The 16,296-nt window shown below is 48.3% G+C and overlaps 1 protein-coding gene across 1 annotated transcript in view; it reads left to right on the top strand.

The window, feature by feature from the left end:
* The window catches only part of LOC119457496 (BTB/POZ domain-containing protein 7-like), an 83,364-nt gene that overhangs the window by 42,551 nt on the left and 24,517 nt on the right, over positions 1-16,296 (top strand). The window contains 2 exon segments of the mRNA XM_037719082.2: positions 6,467-6,542; positions 15,837-16,138. Coding sequence (XP_037575010.1) covers positions 6,467-6,542; positions 15,837-16,138 — 378 coding nt within the window.

Below are 16,296 nucleotides of genomic sequence, written 5' to 3'. Positions count from 1 at the left end.
TCTCTCAAGCTGCTTCTCACTGTGATGGCTGTTCTCTAAGAAGCTGTCAAGTCTGCAGGAGCACTTGTGTGTTTTTACATCTGACTGAGACCTGTTCCTCGGAGAGCGGGGGAGGTTCTTGAGGAATGGCGTCTGGCATGTTGTGCATGTGGGCGTGGGTGAGGGTGGTTCAGATATGGGCCCTAGGTGATCACCATGCCATATTGTTCCATATTCCAGGGCGACACTAGCAGATGATACACTTAGACAGACTGTAACAGAAATTGGTACCCAAGGTACTCCAGGCCTGAAGTTTTTTGCAAGGACCGGTGTTCCAGGTTGCATTGACGCGGCGGGACAACAACCTCGGTCAGCATACAGTTTCTGCTTCAGCTGTTTCATTTGGAGAGTTGTCTGTAGACTTGATCTTAACACATCCAGAGGTGCTTTAATTTTCCTTCCAAATAACAATTCACAAGGTGCACGGCCTGTCACATTTGCGTGGAGTTGTTCTATACTTGAACAACAATCTTGCCAGCTGAGTTATCGTGGTTATAAAAAAAATAACAAATGCCTACTACATCAACCGCTTTTTATTTACTGAATGAATCCGCAAAATCCTCTTTCTATTTTGCACAAAAGCAGTGCGGAAACCGCAATTCTCGTCATCCCGTATCTGATTGGCGCTCGCAGTGTTCTTGCAAAGGCCTTGCGACTTCCTTTGCAACGCGCGTCTTCATCTGAGGCACGCTTTTCATTACCGCGCACACATACATTATTTTTGAATGCGTAAGCATTTCTATGCTTACGCAACGAGAAAACTGTTAATGCGTCAGTCCGTCCATCCATCTCTCGCGTTAGACGATCGCTTTCAAGATAGAGCCCGCAGCAGCGAGATACGTTACTTTCGGGCTGCCTGGCACTTCAGGGCAAACAAAGCAGCGAAAACACAACGTGCGAAGTTAGCAGCAGTCGGCACTGTCTGTCCGCTTTGCTGATCGCTTTCAAGATAAGGTCCACGCGGCCGTGCCAGAGTATGTTTGATCGGTCCGTGCCACCGCCGGAGTCCTTTGATCACGGTTCATAATGGTTCGGCACGTCTGGACAAGGAGCTAAAGAGTGATAACGGCTTATGATGATTGGAACGTCATCAGCACACATGGCGCCCCCACCTGCAGTACTTTGCTTGCATTATCAATGCACCTTGCACCTCCGTCCGCACCAGTTCAAGTTGCCGCAGCGCTGTCGTTTGTACTGGTCGGATCAAGTGTCTTAACGCTGATAATGACACAAGGCTGCGTGGAGATGAGCAAGTGGCACAATGCTTACACATACGTAGACAACTCCCAGAGAAGTTTCTGCTTGACATTTTTTAGCCATTGAGCTTGTCGCCAACGAATTCTAGACAGTGCGCTTCATCCTTGACATTTCTGCACTGAGTCAAAGCAAAACTAGTGATTGCCGCAACCGGTGTGGTACGAAAACGCAGCTGACTATTGACAGTGACCTTGTAGTTCTGAAGGCAGGCGGCCAACGCACGTACCAAGACAAAATGAAACTACCGTTTGCTGCAACAACTACGGACGAAGCCGCGGTCGCTATTGCCGTGATCATGGATGGTGACTACGCATTTTTGAAGGCACGAGGCCGACGCGTCCACCGATTCAAAACGAAACTACTGTTTGAAACTACTACTACTAAACGAAACTACTGTCAAACTACGAAACTACTGCCGCAACCGCTGCAGACGGAACCGTAGTGGGTGTTGACGCGATCATGGGTGGCGACTGCGCAATTATGAAGGCACTTGGCCAGTTGCCAAAGCGGTGTTATGCACGGCGATAAATGCAAGAATAAAGGCTTTAAAGGCACAATTAGGCACGAAGCGTTCCGGTTTTGCTGTCACGTATGATTTTCGCTGATGACTATGGCGACACGAACTTGGCAAGCGCGGAACCAGGGAATATTTATCAGTGGCTCACGGAACCGCGAGGAGGGGCCTGCGCAACCCTTGTGTTCCGTGGAACCCACTTTGAGAACCCATGTGATAGGGTGTTCCACCAGGCGACGTAGATGCATAGGCAGGTGCGTGCTTGAGCCAGCCTGGTATTGCTCACTTGCGTCTTTTGTGGCAGACTCCATTGCAAGTGCAGTTTTAACAGTTTTGTTGATTGTTAGGTCTGCTTCTTCCAGAAGTCTAGTTTGTACTGTAGCATTACTAATGCTACAAACAATATGGTCCTGCAGCATGTTCTCAAGCTCTGTCCTGAATTCACAATGCTCAGACAAGCTTTTCAGTGATGCAATGAAGTTCTTCACAGACTCTCCTTCCCCCTGAACACGAGCGTAGAATCTGAAACGCTGCACTACAGCGGAAGACTTTGGGCACAAGTGACTGCTGAGAATGAGAACTTCTTCCAAGGACTTATCTTGAGAGTTTGCTGATTTGACAAGGTCGTGTAGTAGTGCATGTCTTTTGCCCACAGCACCTGAAGAAGACAGCTTTCTTCTTTTCTTCCTCAACATTGTTCACAACGTAGACTCCACATAGCATGGCCAGTCTTCGCCTCTGCTGTTCAACGGCTCGATGTTGTTGTACACTGGCATCACGAACTGAGGCTGCTAACCTGACAGGAGCTGCGCTACCGAACGGAAAAGTTTCACACTTGAAGTTGGCGGTAATATGGCATTTTCCCTCGACGTCAAAAATGCCACAGGCTAGGAGGTGTAGCCTAAATGTGGCAGCAATCATGCGGCAGCGTCATCTGCATGCAGTCGGCGGCAACAAAGGACCAGCAATTACAGCAGCACACTACTTTATATTCTTCCATACACTAGTGTTACCCACCCAAGCAGCGGATAGGTGGCGCTAATAACTGGTTACGCCCTATTTCAGAGGGAATGCCAATAAATCATCATCACATTCGTTGCGGACTTGCAAAATCAACAAAATTATGTATTAAGGACAAGGTCTTCTTAGCTAACTTCAGGCAGATTTGGCGTATCTGGGTAGCCTGTAACCACGTCTAGAAAGAACCTGTTGGTTAGGTGACTTGCAGATGTCGTATGAACATGACAGTTGTATTAAATGATACCTCGTCATGCCGAGAATACTTAGCAATAATCAGCAACTGAGGATATAATAAAAAAATAATTGGCCCTTCCCCTACCGGAAAATGGGGTTAAGTAAAGCTTGTCCTGGGTGCACCTTGTGTTTGACGGTTAGGTTTCTTGTGTGTAACTTGACCGTGACCAAGGGAAGGTCAGGTGATCTGCTCGGCGTTGGCGGAGTGCTGCAGCTTCAGCAGCTCGCACCGTAGAATCGGCCTGTCGACGACGTGCCTTGCACGGGTGATCTCCCGTCGGCACTCTGCGAGAGCTGCCTGTTCGGGGGTATGCACAATACGCGGCCGGCCACCCCATCAATTTTCCCGAGACTGAACTGAACGGAAACGAAGTGGGTGCAGCGCGCGCGAAACCCTTTCCTGCCCTTTCCCTCCCCGGCAGAAGCAAAATGGGTCTGATTGGCTGTGCACGTGGCGTGAGCGCGCACCTACTCAGCTGGCACCATGTCTAATGACTCGCGCTCCAGCGCCAGCGAGCCGCCGCTGGATCCGGAGGTTTAGCGATGCATCGCCAGCGCACACTAGTGTATACAAACTTTGCTTGAAAAATGAGTGTGAGTAGCCATAAACAGAATGGGATGTGAACCTTTAAGTTGCTGTTGCCCTCTGCCATGCCACCACCAAGTGCCATCAGACTTAACTGCCGCGCCCTCCGCCAGATGGTGTGGAATGCCCGAGTTCCATAGGGTACCTCACTATACGCTTGCCGCCGTGCATGATGAAAAGAAGAGGTTGCACATCGAGGCAACTAGAGTTTGGGGGAGAAGATCTGGGTCGAAGAAGTGTGTCCAAGTGCGCATGTGTGCTGTCATCGTTGAGCGCGTGCGGAGGCAAAAGCAGCACGGCGGCCCCACTGATCGAAGCGACTCTGTGGCTGGCCTTGACGAAGCCATAGCCTGGGTGGCACAGTATCTCAGTGCGTGTCAGCATAGCGCGGACGCTTGGCGCAGTTATGCTACATTGCTGAAAAGTGGATGCTCATACAGTCACTGTGACTGGCCGCGTTCGGCACGCTTTAGTGCTGGAATAGAACATGTCCTATCTCACGCCAAAGCTGCTAGACCAGAGTGCATCGCACGCTAGCTTGGCTGGCTTGCAGCATGCTGGCCTACAGTTGTGTGCAGTGAAGAGAGCGTGCTGAGTTTGCGCCCTCGCCAAACAAAAAAGTGCTTGCTCGCCATGGACTTGTGCACGTATGCTGCAGCAACAGCTGATCGCCGCGTTGCTGTGGACCGCATTCAACGTTCCGAACTGTCCAGGGTGCAAATCTTAAGTGATTTTGGCGTATACGGCACGACATATCCAACTCGCCCGTCTCCGACGTATCTCACTCAAATGCATGATTTGTATCGTGCTCGCCAGGAGCTGCAGGACGTCGAGCAGCATTTGGGGCCCCTAGCGGAAGAGGGTCGTCCAAAACATGCGTGGCTGCTGAGACTTTTGAAGAATGTATAACCACATTATAACCAAAACAATATTTTTCAAAGGGTGCACATGTGCAAAACATGTAGACCAAGTAGCCGTGTGTATCTGAGAATCGAAACATGTGACCGAGATGTTTGCATCTGTTTAAATTTACAAACGTTGAAAGATTAATGTCTGAGGACCCTGCGGTCTTTGCATGAAACAGACTAAGTTAAAAAAAAAAAAAAAAACTACATAAAGGCATGTAAGTCAGTCACCAATTCGTCTTTCAGACCTGCTCGAATATTCGAAATTCCTCACCATGGACTCCACAGAACTAATGTAGAACGGCGACTGAAATTTGAGTACAGTGTCTGGTTCTATTTCTCGGAACTGATCGGCGTACGTGCGATGTCAGAAACATGGTGACCACGTACCAAGTTGCTACCATTTGAGTGTTGACCATGCCACCTGTGCCCCTCACCTTTGTTATCAAGGTGGTTCCTCCGCTTTCCGAGTGCCGTACAGAGACTTCGACATGTTTTGTTGACGCACCACCAAACCGCAACTTTGGTTGCAGACTACAGGCGAGGCGCATTGGTTAGGCCTAGCGGGCAGAGGTGTTGGGCGGCTTGCCATTTCTTTCTTTCTTTCTTTCGTTCTTTCTTTCTTTCTTTATTGAATTATTAATTTATTTATTTATTTACTTAAAGACCCCACACTGGGGTATTACATAAGGGGTGGGATTCCAACAATAGTTAAAAGAATATTAGTTAAGGTGAGAGAATCGTTGACACTTCTTCCGTGAATGCAGATGAACTGGTGATGGCAGGGACGTCGTAAGGAAGGCCGTTCCAGTCTACAACTACGCGAGGGAAAAAAGAAGACGAAAAAGTGACAGTGCGCTGTGGGAAGCTCGCCCTTGATATGTTTGTACCCGTAGACGATTACATAGAAATTGGGAGTGCCATCGTGTGCATGGGCTGAAATGATAGCGACACATGTAAAGCGGAGTTTGGTTTCTCTGGCAATCGGCAGTGACTACTGCTACGAATTTGCATGTACTATCGACCAAAAAGGTTTATGGACCACAGGATCTCAGAAAACGCTAAATATCTGAGCAGCCTTTAAAAGTAGCCAGTAAAACCGTATATGACAATGCTGTTCGCATATACCAGTAGAGGCTGGAAATGGGAATACCAGGCTGCGTTTTGAGGCTGCGGAGATATTCAGCTTTTTGTCAGATCCCTTGGTCCTTAAACTTCTTTGGTTTATAGTACAGTACATGTACTGGTAGGAACTGCGGAAGCTTGCATGTGGATTTGTGGTACAATGCTTAAACTGTCAGCAGTCAAGGTCGCACACGCAATATCTGCACTTGACTACGACACGATTTGCGATGGGTGCATACAAACTGAAGCCACGTTCATTCAGTGTGGATGATAAGCGGTCAAGCAAAGGCTTCTTTGTCACCTAGGTCTGCTACCACCACCGCTTTCCTTTTTTCTTCGTTCCTCGTTCGTTAAGCTCTGCATCTCATCCTCCTCTGCATCGCCCTTGTTGTTCTCCCCTCCCATTTGTTTGTAGGATTTTCCAGTGGTAGCGGCATCATAACCGGTATTTTGCCTTGTGCGGCTGCTCTATAAGTGGTGTGCATATACATGGAGTTGTACGAAAAGATAAATGGGAGTCGGAAAAGGCGACATTATAGCTGGTTCTGCACTTTAAACGGTTACGTTATTAGTGGTCTAAGCTGAAATTCGTAAAAATTCATCAGCCTTTGTACTTAATTACATAAAACATTGAATTTAAATATTGCAAAATATAATGAAGCCAAGTGCTGGAATTTACCGACTTGGTTATATAGAGGTTTAACTGTATTCAGACACAAAGGATGTAAGCGACATGTAGTGCTAAATATCACAAGAAAGGTGAAAGAAGGCTGTCTGAAATTGCAGGCGAGTGAGCTGGAGATCCTGGTGGCTGTACTCAAGTGGGGGGAGCAGCAGTTGCTCAAGAGGATGGAAGAAAGAGGTGAGCCTTTGTCTGGCTGCACATTTTAATAGGGGTGTGCAAATATTTCAAATTTTGAATCGAGTGGTTCTTGCTATTCAATTTGAGAGTTCACCATTGGAAGTTGTTGAATATTCGTTTTGTTGGAGAGACAGGGACAGACTGATTCGAGTGGAGGACCTTCTGCTGCTGCAGGCAGTTGTTGCGCAGGCACGCAATGTGTTCAGGAGCATTAAGAAAACCATTTATGCATAGTTGTTTCTGCCTAAGAATTTTCCGTCCATATTTAGGCAAATCTACTTATTATTTCGACAGTGTCACCACCCCTTTAAAATGACATGTGATACTGTACAGTAATGCGCTTCGCTCCTTCAATGAGTACCACAGTTCTATGTTCATCTGCTGATGTGCTTTTTGTTTGTTGAATTACTGTCACTGTCATACTGTGCCAGATACAGTCACATTTCCTTTGTTCTCATTTACAAGTTTTTCAAGTGAACTAAATTCAGTTCATAAAGTCGTTAAATGTATCAAATAACGTAAATAAGCCTTTTGTTGTCCAACAGACCACAGGGAACTTTGTTCAGAAGTGATAAAACATTTTATATCAATTTCGATATTTGAAGCCCTTTTTTGGGGGGGAATATTCATATTTGATTCGATTAGAAAATTTCACTATTCGCACGCCCCTACTTTTTTAATGGTGACTTGTTTTTCTTTTCTCTCTCTCTCTCTTTTTTTTTGTCACTTACTTCTAACCTCCCTACTGTCTTGCTAATGTAGTAGAGTCAACTTGTGCTACTTCAACCCTTGCACCAGGACTGATCAAATTGAAAGAAAAAGTAAGGCGATGTCTGGGCCCGAAGAGAAAGCCCAGAACAGCAGTGTGCAAAAAAGCACAGATTAATGACACGTCCGTTTCATGCAAGAGCAGCACCTCCTGAGCCTAACTTGTGCTCTGGTCAGTCAGTCACATCCGTATCTTTGACGTGAGGTTCATCAGTGATGGCTACACTGCTGCTAAGATGTATATCATTGCTTACCAGTGATAGGGCTTTGAAAGGCACAAACAAACTAAAGTGACTTAGTGTAAACTGGGACCTAATGTATCAAATTTGTCTGCCTTAGATGCTCCAGTTGACGTAGTTGACAGAATTGAGGCATCTGGTTTTTGTTAAAAAATCGGGCCCTAAATAAGAGCCTGCTCCCAACATTCACCACAATTCATGTTCTTCTTTTAAATTTATGTACAAAAAATTTGATTCATACCAGTTCAGTGATGGTGTATGCCAATAATATTGCCACATCCAATATGCAGCTTGTAGAGGAAGACAAAGATCTCGCACATGGCAGACGAGAAGACAAGGTCCATGCCTAATCCGTTTTTCAGTTTACCTAATTAAAGTGTCCTGCCCTGTTTTATCAGTTCCTGCTGTTTGTGCAACGCGACACTGGCCTCAGGCCCTGCACAGGTGACTCTTTTGAATCCTCGATCCCCTGTGAGCTTCTACGGCAACACCTACGAGGATGCAGAAGACTGGCTGGAGGAGCACGAGCGCGCATCCAAATATAATGAGTGGCGTGCTGGACAGAAGCTATCCCACGTGTATTTCTCTCTTGAAGACGGAGCCCGCACGTGGTTCGAAAATTGCGAGGGAAACTGGCGAAGCTGGGATGAGTTCTGCCGCCAGTTCCTCAATATGTTCGGGAGCACCAAAAGGCAAGACCACGCACAGTGCCTTCTCGAATCATGGATTCAAAAGCCGAACGAAACTGTCGCTATGTTTGCTGAGGAAATGGCTCGTCATTTTCATCATGCAGACTCCGATAGGTCCGAGGCAAAAGAACTCGGCCACCTCACGCGCGGCGTAAAGGAGCAGCTGTTTGCTGGTCTTGTGCGGAACCCGCCGACTAGTGTCGATTAATTTATTAAGGAATCGATAGCCATAGAGCGCATGTTACATCTTCTCTGCCACCAGTATGATCGCCTGACCAGCGGTGCACCGACAAGTGCCGCAGCAGTGACGGTCACAGGCGAGGGTTCCTTGCGCCGCGAAATTGTTCAGTAAGATTAAGAAGCTCATTGCCATGCCAAGTGAATGCACAGCTGTGTCGGTGGCTGAAGTTGTGTGCCAAGAAAAAAGGCAAGTGTTTTCAGCTCCCGAGCCAAATCCCAAGACCCAGCAGCTTAGCTACGCAGATGCTGCCTGTCGACCGCCACCTTCGATGCCGACGCCACAGTATCACTAGTCACTGCCATCGTCGCAGTCTCAACCGGCATTGCCTTGGTACCATAAGGAACAACTGACGTAACCACTGCTTGGCAGAACTGACATTTGGCGCACAGCTGACTATAGGCCCTTGTGCTTCCACTTTGGGGAAGCGGGCCACATCTGCCGTCATTGCCCGTATTGCGTCACAGGGTACCAAGTATTTCCACCCACTGCTTCGCGTCATGCTTTCGACGGCAGCCAAGCAAACATTGACACGAATTCAATGAGCTGGCGAGCTGATTCTCCCAGTTTCTAGTTGCGCTCCCCCTCTCTGGGGCATCATTTCCGCCTGCACGACGCAGTTCCACCGGTGTGGCTCGAGGAAGATCTCCCAGCCCACGCCGAGGAAACTGAAGGCCGCGACCTCAGGGGGGAAGGTTGCCACACGTCAATTTGCCGAAAATCCCCCATTACCATCGAACGAGCAGCCGATAGAGCAGGATGATTTGACGACAGATGAAATTGTTAGCGCCGCTATTACTGTATCATTTGACAGCCACGACGTGACGGCGCTGGTGGATACTGGCGCGGACTTTTCAATAATAAGTGAAAAACTGCCGGATACGCTTCGCAAAGTGAAAATGGAGTGAACGGGGCTGCACATTAGAGGCGCTGGAGGCCAGCTACTGACACCGACTGGCAAGTGTACTGCAAGGATCAACATAGAGGATTTGTCATTCGTCGCAAATTTTGTTATTCTTCCCGACTGTTGCAAAGATGTCATATTAGGTAAGGACTTCTTACGCAAGTACGGTGCTGTCATTAACATACCAGACGATATACTAACCTTTGCTGTGGACCAAAGTGCAAGGCTACAACGCAAGTCCTTGCGCATCATAGACAACGTGACCGTACCACCGTTATCTTCGCGTCTGTCTTGTTTCCGTCAGGTGCGACACAGAGTACAACGGAGAAGGTCTTGCCAAGCAGATAATTACGCTTTTGCTCACTCAAGGTGTTGCCATACCCAGAAAAATCATCAAAGTAGTGCATGGGCAAGCAGAAGTACTGCTGACAAACTTCAGTAAAGAATTACGACTCATTGCAAAAGGCGCAGCAGTTGCTTACCACGATGAGATTGCAGAATTATGCCAATGCTTTGCATTACAACAGGGAGAGCAAGACACTTCAGCATCGCAACCTTTTCTTGACGTGAGCGCAAGCTTATCACCTGTGGAAAGGCAGTGCCTTGTGGACCTGCTGACCCAGTTTCACGATTGTTTCTCGTCGACATCCAGAGTTGGTCAGACGCCACTGATGAAGCATCAGATTGTCACGGAGGAGACAGCGAGACCAATCCGACAAAACCCGTACGGTGTAGAACCGAAAAAATGCAAAGCGATCCAAGAGCAGTGGAAGAAAATGCTCGATTACGACGTTATCCAGCCCTCAAAAAGCCCATGGGCATCTCCGGTAGTGATGGTCAAAAGCAAAGACGGCAGTCTGCATTTTTGTGTCAACTACCACAAGCTGAACCGGGTGACAAAGAAAGACGTATACCCATTACCGCGTATCGTCGATGGACCTAAAGAGTGACTATTGGCAAATCGATGTCGACAAGAGAGACGAAAGAAAAGGCTGCTTTCGTAATGCCTGACGGGCGCAAATTCAAGGTCCTGCCTTTCGGTTTACGCTCAGCTGAAGCAACTTTTCAGCAACTCATGGATACGGTTCTGTCAGGCCTGAAGTGGCAGACATGTCTAGTATACCTTGATGACGTCATAGATTTTTTTTTTTTTTTTTCGGAAACAGTTGAAGAACACCTAAGACCGCTGCTGTCGGTTTTACAAGCGATACGGTCTGCCGGCCTAACACTGAAAGCAGAAAAATGTCACTTTGGTTTGGGGAACTGCAGTCCCTAGGCCATGTGAGTCTGGATGTCCGCCCTGACCCCGACAAGATCACGGCCGCCACATAGTTTCCAGCGCCACGAGACAAGAAGACAGTGAGGCGGTTTCTAGGTCTCTGCAAGTATTGCCCAAGATTTATTGCCAATTTTTCTCATATAGCTTTGCCGTTAACGCGCCTTACAAGAGAAGATATTGCCTTTGTATGGGGCGAAGAACAACAAGCTGCATTTAATGATCTCTGACAGCGCCTGCGAACGCCTCCTGTACTGACTCACTTTGAGGAGGACCCTCCTACCATGATTCATACGGACACTAGGAGCGTAGGTCTAGGCGCGGTGCACGTGCAGTGGCAAGACTCAGCCGAGAGAGTCATTGCATACGCAAGCAGGACACTCTCATGTGCCAAGTCTAATTATTCAACAAAAAAAAGGAATGTCATGCGGTGGTATGGGCAGCTATGAAGTTTCGTCCATATCTCTATGGCCGTTCCTTCAGTCAGCGATCATCACTCACTTTGGTGGCTGTGATCCATCCGGTCAACTACCACGTTGGAGCCTAAGTCTTCAAGAATTCAATATGACAGTGGTGTACAAGTCCGGACAACAACACACCGACACTGACTGCCATTCAAGATCACCGATTGAGCAGGAAGTCACAGAAGGTGACAAAGACATGTCTTTTATGGGAGTTCTAGGCACAGCCCCCATTGCTCGTCAGCAGCGGGAAGACAGCAAGCTGATTCCGCTAATTGATTTCTTAGAAGGCTGGCTTACAAGCATGCCCAAGACATTTGCCAGAAGCTTACGATCATTCTGCTTCCGTAATGATGTTCTCTACAAGAAGAACTTTTCTTCAAGCAGAAGGAGCCGCCTACTTGTCATCCCGACGTCTATCCATCATCAGGTTTTACAAGCCTGCCACGATGAACCAACATCTGGCCAACTTGGCTACACGTGAACACTGGCCGAGTCAAAGAGAAATATTACTGGCCAAGGATTGTCGCCTGTATGAAACATTACGTGTGCACCTGTCTCGATTGTCAACGACGCAAATCACCATATTCAAAACCAGCAGGGCTATTACAACCAGTCCAAATGCCCACGATGCCGTTTGCACAAATCGGAATGGACCTTCCCGGACCATTCCTGACTTGCAATACTGGAAATAAGTGGGTAATAGTCGCCACCGATTACTTGGCACACTATGCAGAAACCAAGGCCCTTCCAAGTGGCACCGCAGTCGAACCAGTGCGATTCTTTATTGAAAACATGATTCTGAGGCGTGGTGCGCCAACAATGATAATAACGGACAGAGGGACTGCCTTTACGGCTACACTCCTAAAGACAGTGCTTAGCCTCAGCGACACGGCTCATCGAAAGACCACAGCCTATCACCCGCAAACAAACGGCCTAACAAAACGTTTGAATAAGACTATCGCGGACATGCTGAGTTATGTACTTAGACGTGGAACACAAAAATTGGGATGACATTCTACCGTACGTCACATTAGCTTATAACACGGCGCAGCAGGAAACAACGCTATTTAGCCTTCTTCATGGCCATGAAGTGACAACGATGCTCGATGTGATTACCACATGATTGCGGTGGTACAGGCACGGACGCTGAAGCTTTTGCTCAGCGAACTGAAGAGGCGAGACAGCTCGCGTGCATCAGAGTCACCCGACAATAGGACTACGACGCTCGATGTTTCAATCTATGGCACCGATACATTACCTATCAGCCAGGCGTGAAAGTTTGGATTTGGAGTCCCATCTGCTGGCAAGGGCTTTCAGAAAAGCTACTCAGGAGGTACTGTGGTCCATATGAAGTTGTACGACGTCTCACGACGTGAACTAGGAGGTTATCCCTGACACTCCTCCTTCCTCCAGGGTGAGGCAGCGTCTACCAGAAGTGGTGCACATTGTGCGCATGAAGCCCTATTCTTCAGAATGAAGTGAAGTGCCCACACCTCATCTAACACTACATCTGACAGCATCTGGATGCTGGAGGGAGGCAAATGCCACATCCAATATGTGGCATGTAGAGAAAGACGAAGATCTCGCGCATGGCAGAAGAGAAGATGAGGTCCATGCCTAATTGTTTTTTCAGTTTACCTAATTAAAGTGTCCTGCTCTGTTTTCCCAGTTCCTGGTGTTTGTGCAATGCAACAGTATACACCACTGCCTGCTCCTCCTTTTAGAGCGCAGTTCTTAGGCGCCCGTTCCTGTGTTGAGCGTCGGTGTCGGCGTCCCTCGTAACCGAGTGAACGTGGAGTGCATCGAAAGATGAAAGACGGCGAGAGCAAAGAGAGCTGGAGGAGGCACGCAGAGGAGGAGGTTATAGCTGTACCACGAACGGGGGAAAGCGGAGGAGGAGAGCATGGCAAAAGGGTGAGGAGGCAAGCGGAGTGCTGCACAAGACATGCTCAACGGTGGAAACCCGGCATGCAGCGAGCGCTATGGAAACAAAGCACTGGCGTGGGTTTCGGACTCGCTGCGCAAGCGCTACTTCGTCTGCGCTGCTGCCGCTAGAGAATGCGCTCCCTGCGCGCCGTGCATTCTTTCTGAACAATGAGTGACGCAACTGGTGGAAATACTTCGTCAGCCGCTGCTGCTAAATGAGTTGCCCAAGTAGAGGCTCAGCGCTGCCGCCGAGAGGACCCTGTCGTTCAGAATCAAATTCTTTGCCACAATATATTGCGAATTCAAACACCTAAACAGCTGTGCTCCAAATTCGGATTAGGCAGTATTGTAATCATCGGTGAATTTTTTTTATTGAGTGTGTGTGTTTGTGGGCTTTTTAAACATTCTGGCAGAACCCATCTCACGGTGACTGCCGACGTTAATGTGATTATCATTCAACCAATGTACCGACACACCTTATTGCCACTGTCTAGACGTGTCGTGCATGAGCCGTGTATTGTAGCCTCTCTCTCTGGACACGCTGTGCCATTGAGCGGCACAGCCACAAAGTCGCCATGCACGATTGCACTGGTGGCAGCATGCAAACGCTGAGAATTGATCCATCGTTGCTCGCAGTGCACGAGTGTCTTGCTAAGAATGCTAATCACAGTAACACATTCCACATCTCCTGTGTCACATACCCATTCTGGAGCATTGACCAAAAATGGGCACAGAGAATCGAGCCAAGCAAATCAAATGAACATCGTGAGATCTTCCATTTTGCGTGCTTTAGAGATGCCTGTGAGCCGACATTATATGTTTAGGTTTCACGCAGGAATTAATCTCTTGCTGCCCACGAACATTCGTGGCACAGCGTTGGGCTGCTCCATGTGAGGGAATCCTGTGACACAAGTTCTATTCCACCAGATAAAAGAGTCTTTTCAAAATTGAAGAGTGGCATAAGGAGGCCTTTCCAATGGGAAACCTCCTCTCTGCACTGTTAAGTGTGGCACAGAGGCACTGTTTTTACAGGGGTCTCACGCATAAGTAGTACAACAGTCCAGTTGGCATTATGGCAACTACCCAGGTTGCTTTTGTTGGAAAAATCTTTAGATATAGATAGACACAAAATGGCTAAAAAATGCTAATCGCTTTAAAAACTTACTTCTTACTTCATACCTTTCTTCTTCATTTTTTATTTTTTTTTCTTGTTCACCTTTGACCCAGACTAGCATTCTAGGCATATGGCTAGGCTAACCTTTTGAAAGAAACAGCAAAGACGTAGAGCAGGGGTTCTCAAGCATGTTGGTCCCAGGGAACCCTGCTAAGCTCCATGAAGTGCCAAGAACCCCCTCTCTAATAGAGAGGCTAAGAGGCTAGGCTTAGCACGCAAGATGTTTGGGGCCAACGGTGGCGTTCGGCAGGCTACTTTGACGGCGACGTGCACCACACGTGGTCCAAACTGGGTGCAATAGTTATGAGCCAAGACATATGCCGAGAAAGAATGGCAGTTTTCAGTGCTTATCGCACGGGGACACTTAATTGTAACATTTCGTCACAAGAGATTTTAGAATTAGTGCCGACTCTACTTTGAGTAGTAAAACCTCGTTAATTCTGATTTCACGGGACTGAAAAAGAATGTCCAAATTTACCAAATGTAGAATTATTGAGGGTATCAAAAAAACAAACAAATGCTTACTACGTCAACACGCTTTTATTTATTAAATAATCGGCAAATCGTGTTTCTATTTTGCACAAGAGTAGTGCAGAAGCTGCAATTCTCGTCATCTCGTGACTGGTTATATAGCGCTCGCAGCGAGGCCGCGGCTGAGACACGCTTCATCTGAGACATTCTTTTCACTACCACGCACACATCGCGATTATTTTGTCACACCTGAGCTGGTCGCCAATAAATCGTCCATCCATCGCAATGTAGGCAGTGCGCTTCATCTTCGACAACTTTGCACTGAATTAAAGCGAAACTACGGTTTGCTGCAACATGTGCGGACAAAACCGCGGCCAGCTCTACGCGGTGTTATGCGCCGCGATAAACGCAAGAATAAAGGCTTTAATGGCACGGTTAGGCACGAAGCGTTCCGGCGTTGCTGTCAGACACGTTTCACGTACGATTTCCGCTGACAACAAATGGCGATGCGGACAGATGCGGACTCCGCCGCTTCGTTTCGGCTGGACGCTAGTGCCGTTTTTGCTCTTTTGAGTGGTGCATTTGTGGTGCTCCGCGCATTTACTTTTGTAATTCTCCGATGTATTCATTAGCGTGCACACTATCAGCCCCGATCTACAAACTGGAAAAATGCGCATGGTGGTAAGTTGCGGCCTCCGAGATCAAGGGCAAAAGCTTAGGCGGGCTGCCCATTTTCGGAGGCTGGGTGGCTACTGCTCAGAGGCTGGGAGCTGCTGGCGGATTTATTGCGCAGTTTGTGTGTTGCTGTTACGCAATGCGATGGTGCTTTTTGACACTCGGAAATGGGTAATGGAGGTTCTTTGGATCCACCTCGTGTTCCCACCTCGTGTTCACCGTCTTAGCCACTTGGCAAGCGCGGAACCAGAAACAAATTAGCAGTAGCTCGCGGAACCCCTGTGTTCCGCAGATTCCACTTTGAGAACCCATGACATAGAGGACGACGGGCAGCACCCTGTAGACAGGACTAGCACTGTCCTGTCTTCCTCTACCGTGTATCGTCTTTTTGCTCGGTTTCTTTGAAAGTGCAAGTGCACCAACTCGCCCAGTTTTTGTTACTTCTTGAGCTCCTGTTGAAATCTGTGCAGAGCCGAACATAGTGAGCCAGACGGCACACAGCGTTGCCAGGCGTGGCGCCCGCAGTCGGCGCGACCTGCTGAGTGACAGCGAACTGCGAGACTTGCTCTCCGAGCTGCTGTGCCACGTGCGGACGGCGCACGTGCTTCCCCCGGCCGCGGATGCCCTGCTGTCGGCCCAGAGGCGTGGCCTCTTTCCCCGCCCACCACCATGCATGCTGGGAGGGGAGGAGGCCCCACCCTCCAGGGGAGCTGCTTCCTGGTTGGCAGGCCCTCGGCCTCGCCTCTTCGCTCCTTATGTGGAGGAGGCTAAGGTCAGCATGTCACTCCTGCTTTCAAAAAGCTTCTCTGTGTTAAATGTAAGAAATTTCACTTGTATCATACCAGCTGAAAAGGATGGCCCAAATCAGTCCAATGTTGGAGGTCACGTGATCAAGCATGCGCTAGAAGGGGGTGAGTGCATGCTAGAAGC

The sequence above is a fragment of the Dermacentor silvarum genome, chromosome 7 (assembly GCF_013339745.2).
Source record: "Dermacentor silvarum isolate Dsil-2018 chromosome 7, BIME_Dsil_1.4, whole genome shotgun sequence".
NCBI classification, from domain to species: domain Eukaryota; kingdom Metazoa; phylum Arthropoda; class Arachnida; order Ixodida; family Ixodidae; genus Dermacentor; species Dermacentor silvarum.
The sequence above is the reverse complement of the archived record's forward strand: the minus strand, read 5'-3'. Positions and strand labels throughout refer to the sequence as shown.